At 37.3% G+C, this 9,145-nt stretch overlaps 1 protein-coding gene across 2 annotated transcripts in view; it reads right to left on the reverse strand.

The window, feature by feature from the left end:
• The window catches only part of zfh1 (Zn finger homeodomain 1), a 173,603-nt gene extending 164,583 nt beyond the window's left edge, over positions 1 to 9,020 (reverse strand). The window contains exon 1 of one of the 2 annotated variants that reach the window (XM_089867789.1): positions 8,184 to 9,020. In XM_089867789.1, coding sequence (XP_089723915.1) covers positions 8,184 to 8,235 — 52 coding nt within the window. In that variant the 5' untranslated portion in view covers positions 8,236 to 9,020. The remainder of the gene's footprint in view (positions 1 to 8,183) is intronic. The other variant, XM_089867791.1, reaches the window with a different exon arrangement.
• Between the last annotated feature and the right edge of the window lie 125 nt (positions 9,021 to 9,145).

The raw sequence follows: 9,145 nt of genomic DNA on the forward strand, positions 1-9,145 counted from the left end.
TTGTAGATAGTAACATGGTTCCAATTAATGATATTCATTATTTTACACGCTCTTTCTGTTAAAAAAAGAAAAATTCTTGCCAGATAATATCTCTCTATTTCTCTAAAATTTAACATCATCACTTTCCAGCGGCCGATTATATAACTACAACGGTAAATTATTTTCCATAAAATTCCGAGTAATTACGTTACTGGAAGCGTCGTTACTGAGAAGTAAAAAAAGAAAAAAGAGAAATTGTAGTGGATATGATTAACAAGTTTTCTCCTAAAAAAATTCTCCTGGGGTCGTAAGGATGAAAGGGGGGGGTAGAAACCCACACGGTATGGTTGAGGGGGTGAAATATTATATTATTGGGAACTATATGAGCGTGTTATTTTTTGGCCTAGTTTGATTGGCTGAATTAGAGAGCATGCAGCTATAAGAGAGAGAACAGTATACGTAGGTGTAGGCGTAGAGTAGGAAAGAGCTGAAATACTGTGATAAGGACTAGTATAGCGCCACGTTGGCTCTCAAGTCTACAGCGAGTGAGAGAGAGAGAGAGAGAGAGAGAGAGGGGTTAGAGGAAGAAGCTCATTAACGCGGTGCAGCACCTGAACAGGAGCCAGTAATTTCCTGTTCGACGCCCGATCTGTTTTCCTTTCATTTCCTGTTCATTACTAGCGACCCCGCAACCGTTTTTTTGGGAGCCCCCAACACATTCCCTCCCCCTCCCTTTTACAAACCTTTCCTTCCTCTCAATGGTGTATAACAGACGGGGGAAAATCCATAAAGATTAACCCTTAACAGTATTTAAACATCCAAATTCCCCCTCCCTATCCTAATTAGATAGATATATATCAGATTGTGTTTGACATCATGAACTATATACACCCAAAAATAAAATTAGTAAAATCAAAGTGCGTGTATATAGTTTCCATTTAAATGTGTGTCTTTTTGTAAACGATTGTTTCATGCAGTGATATTTTAACAATATAAACAATTAATAAGCATAATAGAACAAATATTTTCGATTTATAAGAAAAATGTCGAAAATATATCCGGAATTGAAGTGAAATTCACCGATAAATTTATCTACTTCCTGCCTGTACTAAATATATGGACTCGTGGGAAGAAAAATGGATGAAAAAATATTCGTGGAAATACAGGATTGACGTCATGTATGCAAAAACTACAAATACCGGTTGTTATCAATATCTCAACTGGGATAAATAGTTCTTCAAAATTTTAAGGGGATTTTTATCAATCAATATGTACTTAAGTGCCTATACCTAAAACACGTACAACGTGCTTTCCATTTTAAAAATGTTTAAACACTTTTTAGAATAAAAGATAATCGCATCAATATATGGGAACCTTTCCATTTTCCAAAGAAAAAAAAATAAAAATTTAAAATGTAAAATTAGAATCGTCATTTTAACACTAAGGTTTAGGCACACCACATTGTGGGTACGCCCTTGTCCCTCAAACCTAGAAACCGTGATAAAGAGTATGGTTTTAGTTAGTCACAGAACAGTTCAATTATTATCAGCCTCCAACAGAGAGGAGAGTTTTACGAACGTTTTAAACTTAGAGAAAGAAAAAAGAAAAACATGTTGAAAACGTTATAAGTATTGAAGAAAAGAGTGCAGTAATATATATCCTATGAAAAACATTAACATGTACAAAAATGGGCCAAGCCTCGCTTCGTGCCCGCTCCGCCGTAAAACGTTCTGAGATCCCATGTAGAGCCAAGTCTGCCTTTTGTTCTCATTCAATCGCCAATTGAACAATTATGTTATAAATTAAGTCCTTTTCCTAATTAATAACCAATATTCTTTGACTCTATCATTATTATACATCTTTGTTCGTATCAAAAATATCGTGACTTGGCAAGCGCAGGTAATTACCTTATAAATGTGTACATAAGGTTATGTATAACTCACCTAATAAACATGTAAATAGGGTTATGCATAACTCACCATATAATTTGTACATAGGGTTGAGCATGACTCATCTTATAAACTTGTACATATCCCCTATACCATAAACGATTTAGTGAACATCCCTTCGATTATTTTAAAATCGGCAACGATTTAGTGACTTCCTTTTAATATTACTTACCTGCGATTGCCAAGTCACGATATTTTTGATACGAACAAAGATGTATAATAATGATAGAGTCAAAGAATATTGGTTATTAATTAGGAAAAGGACTTAATTTATAACATAATTGTTCAATTGGCGATTGAATGAGAACAAAAGGCAGACTTGGCTCTACATGGGATCTCAGAACGTTTTACGGCGGAGCGGGCACGAAGCGAGGCTTGGCCCATTTTTGTACATGTTAATGTTTTTCATAGGATCTCACTTCTTTTTGTAGACCCTCTCGTTATACTTCGGTAGTTATATTAAAACAAGACCCTCTCGTTATACTTCGGTAGTTATATTAAAAGAAGACCCTCTCGTGGTACTTCGTTTACCAATATAATCGCTAACGTTTCTCCATATTTACGCTGAATTACCCCTTTCGACCCGCAGAGAATATGCAATAAAGATTGTACGCGATATCCTAATATAAGAATGTAGCATCAGTTACGACACATTTCTTTTAAATTACTACACCTATTAGCTTTAATATATATTTAACTTTCGGTTAACTTTGGCCCATTACGTCCTTTCATCAAGAACACACACTATTACTGTTAAAAAGACGGCAGCGCCATCTAGTTTTAAAATAAAGAACTAAAGAACAATTTTATAAAAATTTCGGGATGTTTTAATTTTTCTGTGCTTTATAAAATAAATGAAAACTAAATCCTGAATTTTAAGTTTCTATCTACCCTAGAAGTACCTTAGAATTTTGATGATCGGTGAGTGAGTGAGTGAGTGACAAAATAAGGTAAATTTCACCTGCGATATTTCGAAAAGTATATTGGGTAGGATCTTGAAATTTGGAAACTATAGCTAGAATTGACAGTCCTCGCGGCAAGCAAAATTTCAGACTTTTACCTATACCCATAGCGAAGTTACAGTGGGCTTAAAAGAGCCACGAGTTGCTTCGAGAAAAGGATGTCAGTGCTCGACTTGGCTGGGAGCACTGCCGTGCTCCCAGATAAAGCGTAATTTAGAGTCAACCCCTACTGACCTTTGCTGCCAGGGGTCACGTGGATCCCTATGGATGATAGGAGAGAAAAATAGGCAAAAAAAAAGGAAAGGAAAGGGTCTCTTAAGTCGCATCCTTGGGTGCTTCGACCCTACCGCGTGTTCTCAATACTTAGTGGTATCGAGAAGAGAGAGCGAGTGGAGACCCCAGTCCCCCATCCTTCAACAGAAACGGCAGTACCACCCCTTAAACTGTATCAGAGGTCTACGGACAAATAATATCAGTGCCATTTCTGGAATACTTCAACGACCACCCGGAGTTTTCACTTATAATACAAAACAAACGTTATAAGAAACCTACAAGTTTCGGGGTAAACTAAGAATGGTTTATAATACACGCGGTACACTCTGGCTTCCTCCATCCCCAAAAGATCAACATCACAATCTTTTTCGCGCTGCACCAGAGCGTTCCGGTGTATAGAGCATGCGGTGCTGGATAGAATCGGAAAAAAGGGCACATACAAATTCAGCCTCTATTCTCAGTCCTCAACATATTCCCCTTTTTATCCCCCCCCCATCCAAGACGTCGCGGTGAAAGAATATTTTTATATATATTTAAGAACAATGGAGGGTACCACGTCGAATATTATACATTTACACATGGCCTAAATGAGAGAGACTAACACACACACATAAACACGTGAGGGAACCCTTCGCGCCGATTTTTTTATTAAGACAAAATAATCTTTTGTTTCGTCTATAATGGGGCTATACTACAAAGAAAAAAGTTAAGTAAAAAAAATATTAAGAAAAATATAACGGGGCATGCAAGAAAAATAAAAAAAAAGAAATTCACGAGTATTCTAGCTAGGCCGGAAACGGAGTATACCCCATATACTTCTCTCGTTATAGCGGTATATAACTCTGTATGTACTGTAAATACAACGGGAGATTTTGGGTCTATAGCTAATGAAATCCATATGTTTAGTTTCCTAACTAACGGAGCGACCTTAGGCAGGAAACCTTTCACTCATTATTCCCAGCATGCAGAAAAACCTCGAGGTGTGAAAAACGGTTGAACAAAAACACATTTTTTTTTTCACTTTCATTTTTGAAGTTGAACAATGAATGCGATAGGGGTTTCTTAAAAATTGCGATTGGATAGAGATTTATGGAAATAGATTTCGTTTGAAATGCCTTATATATACATATATATATAGAATGGTTTCTATATTGGGGCACCATTTCCTCTTTCTTTCCTTCGAAACGGGAAATCGCGTAAAAGTAAAAATCATTGGTTTCGATTCGGATGTTATAACAGCCATGGTCTATAACTCCCTTACTTTCAGAAATGGAAAGTTGATTAAAGATGCAGAATCTTTCTGGACTCAATTCCATTCCTTTTATTATTAGGTAAAGTATTATCATAAGTTACGTATGCTCCAAAAGGTTGACAAGTTAATAAGTTGTTTAAAGGTATAAGTGTCACGCTTTTAATAGGGTTCAAATAACTTTTGGAAAGTTAAATATACCTAAATGAGAGTGCCTTGGTAACGATCACGTCATAATTCCTCAATTGCAAACTGTCATTACCAAAGGCTCAATTAAGAAAAAAGTGGGAGAATGTGCAAGAAGGCCTATAGCTAATTCAAATTGATCACTTCACAATTTTCCGCCTGCACAGAAATTGCAAAGCAATCCCTAAATTACAAGTGTAGTTGAGCTGCATGCAACCATTTAAGTTACTATGATTCGGAATTTTACTAAACAACTTATAACTATCCCTTAAACCTAAATTAACACATTTGTTTCCATAACACCTATAACTATTCCAGTATATTTGAATAAACCCAGTCAAAAGGTGCCCTCCTAAGAAAATTTACAAGTCAAAACACGATTAAAAATTATCTACAATTATAATGACGTATATAGTAATCAGAAAAAGGATTTTATCTCATTATTCAGCTAGCTTCAGGACATAACTAAATAAATGATAATAACTTTTGCAATATCATCAAATCAAACAATTTTGGTGGGTAGTATTATTGCAATTGCAATTGCTATTTACTCAATCCCAAATTATTTCCGAATGCAAACAACGGACAAAACGAAGCGAAAAACAGGGAATAAGGGACCTTTTACGACACAAAGGTAAGGAACAAAGGACAACCTCGTGTGCATTTCCCCCCCCCCTTAGGCGCTGGGATGCTTCTCTAAATCTCTGGTGAGTCCCGGAGGACCAAGAGTTTAAGCCCCAATGCCCCCATATTCGCGCTTACAAAGAATACTTCAAAAAAGCGCGGGCAATAGGGGCCTGCAGACATTGTACAAAAGCCGTGCCACGTTCATTGAGCGTGGGGTCCCCAAAACTGAGGACAAGGTTTTTATCATGGAATAGGCCCCCAAGGCAGAGAATGATCGTAAGAGGCAGGGAACGTCCCGTTTGAAGAGAGAATGAGAGAGAGAAAGAGAGGGTGGACAATAATAGCGGGATATGTCACCTGGCGCGTGCCATGAGCGGGAGAAAAATAGGTAAAACGCTTCTAACTATGCATGGAGAGAACTCGTTACATTTCACCCATGAATATGGAACCGCTCTACGCTCCACAACTTTATTCAACAAGTGAAACCATCAATACGCGAAAGTTAAAAGTTAAAACTCAAGGTAGAATTTTATAACTTCATATATGGCTGCGAGAGAGAAAGAGATGGAGAGAGGACCACAGAAAAGTACTAAGGGTCAGCCTAACAAACAGGGGGTACCTTCGGGTCCCTTATTTTCAATGGGGAAACCATTTGAACTTGTGAAGCGCGAGATGAAGGGCCCGCCTGCTGCCCAAAAACGAGTAAGGGTTTATCAAGTCTAGGTTTTATGCATAAAATAAATAAAAAAAATTGTTTACTTCCCAAAATGCCCCTTTAAAACAAATATAGTTCATCGGAGTTGGTATAAAAAAACACGGGTTGGTTCTGCATGCAAAGAGTAGAAACGTCACCGCGGGTCTTTGACAAAATGGGCCCCCTTAAACATAATTCTGGTGTCAGGACTTCATGAGGTACATAACAACAATGTATGCCCCTTTATAAAAATGTGACACCTGGAGTATAACAAGTCTATATATATATTTTTTTCTCTCAATGCATGCCCAAAACGATGACTATGGGGCCCATGAAAAATATAGACCTAAGAATGGCGCCCTCAATGCGTGTGGTTTATTTTTGAATAAACGTAATGCAATGCACGATAGATATAGGACAGCTGACGGAGTTTTGTCGTATTTTCAACGTCACAAACTATAACTTAAGAGGTTTCTAATTTAACCATAAAAGGTTGACGCTAAATAAATACAGAAGTAATTGTACCGGATATCCTAACAAAACGTATATATAAAGTTAGTTAAAAATTATCAAAGGGGTAAGCAAGTAGGTGCGCATGCAGGAGGTTATATTTTTTTAAGATCCTGTTTAAGATTCATTTATGGTATACAACTTAAAAGTAAAGCTTTAGCCAAGTTAAACAATGTCGAGATAAAAAATAATTGTGTCTATTTATCAAGTGGTTAAATGGGTTCGCAAAAAATATAAAAACTAAAATGTCGTCGACTAGAGCGGGGAGTTTGTTTTAAAATAGATCGTTTAAAACGGTCTGAAATTTTTCTTTAGAAGTAAAATCATGTCGTCATATCCGACTCTACACCTGAAAAACTGTATTTGTCATAGTCTAAAACACGCTACTAAATAAATAAGATTGTTTTTTAAAGCCATAGCTGACTATTATAATAATAAGTCTAAAACGAGAACTTCTAACTAAAATTTGAATCTTTTTTTAAAAAAAGGTGTTTTGGAAACTTTGTTAGAAAGTTTTTTTTCTCTCGTATTTGGCGAGTGCCCCAATTCGTGGCACTGTAGTTTACAACATTACGCGTTTTGAGAAGAAGTAGAAAAAAAAGGGCCTAAAATGTTTTAAATGGAGTACCCCATGCAACCGACAATTTGGGTAAAGATGTTTTGAAAGAAAAATTTTCTAAGGAAAAGCTAAAAACGTCGGATGTCGTCAAAAAACCTCAAAGCGTACGTGAGATTCATGAGGTTTGAAATGCAGCCAGATACATTTAATTAATCGGTTTCGGCACTCTTATAACTGGGGAAACAAATCGCGTTGAGAAGTTAATTATATTTTTTAAACTAAATTAAAAGTTTGCTAATTTAAAAAAAAAAGAAAAAACAGGTAGAAGACTATATAGCTTTGGGTTCGTTTTTCTATAGCGAAGCCTATTTTAGGTCTACTTCATATTCCTCCAATTTATCAATTAGAAACTCAATCCTAAGTTGAAAAAACAGGTAGAGGACGATTGCTTTGGTTTTTTTTATAGCGAAGCCTATTATAGGTCTACTTCATATTTCTTTCAAAGGAGTTTATCAAGAAACTAAATTCCTCCCACCCCGTCCTAAATTTTTATATTCCTTCATCCCCCCCCCCTTCTTTTAGTTCTTTGCCTTTTTGAGGGCATCTGTTTTTCGTCAACTTTTCTGGCGTGACAGATAGATTGCCCTCCATTCCCCCCTATATAACAAATTTAATCCCCCCCCCCCACCATACTCGGTAGGTTATTTTTTAACTACGGTAAAAAAAATTTTCCTTCGAGTTATGACTTTCGCCCCTTGGCCTCTCTTATTTGTACAAATACATATTGGGAAAGTCATCCAAAATTGATCCCTATTTCCTATATCGCACTTTAAAACACCGTGCACTTGAAATAATCAAAGGGTTAAATGATACGGCGAATAAATATTCTTCTAACAAATAATAGGTTTTTGATAAAATTCCGAAAAGTACTAGATAAAAATATTACTGGAAAAGGTCGCAAAATAGAACCTTGATCCTTTAGTCACGCAAAAAGCACTTAAAAACGTGTCCACATTTGGTCTAAAGTGGTTTCAAAATTGTGAACTTTGACCCTGGCCGAAATCAGAAGCTGACCAAGGCTTAAGAGCATTTAAGATATTATATGAGCAGATACCATAAACGTTACATTAAATATATCACTAATATACTGAAATAAAATGTAATTGTTAACGAAACAGTAAATAATTAGGCTTACCGTTTTTCCTCCTCGGTTTGAGTTGTTTTCTTCTGGAATTAGACTCGGCCATTCTTTCATCCTTTCATCGAAAACTGTTGGCACTGTTGAATTGATCTCCTCCTTATTTCGTTTGATTTACGGCGGATAACGCGTCACTTTAGTGTATTTAAATTTAATCGTCCCGTAGAAAGTTTATTCTTCTGAAATGGGGGCTCGGATCGCAACGTCGAAACACGCTTGGGGAACTCGACCAAAGTCTCCGCGCGGGACGATCGGGCGAACTTTTGACAGTTTCTCTCGGCAACCGACCGGTGGCGCTGATTTCTCGGTGGCGGGAACAGCGTGAGATGGGTGCTGGAAATCGGTCGGTAAGGGGAAGAAACTGTGGAAGACACGCGGAATCTTGTCCTTCCCCTTTTTCTTTCAAATATCTCAAAAGGAATAGAGGCGAGGGTCTCACCTCGCGGGCCAAGAAAGTTGCTGGAAGAGGTACACGCTTAAAACTCCAGTTTCCCCTCTACCACCCATAGGCGGCGCGGGAAGTGATCAACGATTTCCCAGGAACGCCTCGCATTCATTGGTGGAATCCGTTCCTCTTCTATTGGGCGAAACTTTCATCTCACCTCGCGCAGGTTGCTCCGCCTCGTCCTGGCCACGCGGTTGACTCATTCCTTAAAGAGCCGAGCCCCCGTAGATGCGCTTTCTTGCTTTACGACGGCGTGTGAGAAGAAAGTTTCCCCCGTGTAGTATTTCGCTGTTAACTGAAACTGAAAGTTTCAAGTTTTTTTCAACACTAATTTCAACTTTATCAGGCTTATATAACTCTCGTTTTGAACAAATAAAAAATATATAACAGGTCATTAAAAATAATAATTAAATTTCTACTAGCTAATCTTCAGCCTAATGAAACTAGAAGTAGACAAAAATGAAATGAAACTGCAAGCAGTTTACAGAAATCGACTCCACTGACAGGACCGCGG

The sequence above is a fragment of the Phalangium opilio genome, unplaced genomic scaffold (genome assembly GCF_054372755.1).
Source record: "Phalangium opilio isolate 3A_F unplaced genomic scaffold, DU_Popi_V2 ptg000024l_1, whole genome shotgun sequence".
NCBI classification, from domain to species: Eukaryota; Metazoa; Arthropoda; class Arachnida; order Opiliones; family Phalangiidae; genus Phalangium; species Phalangium opilio.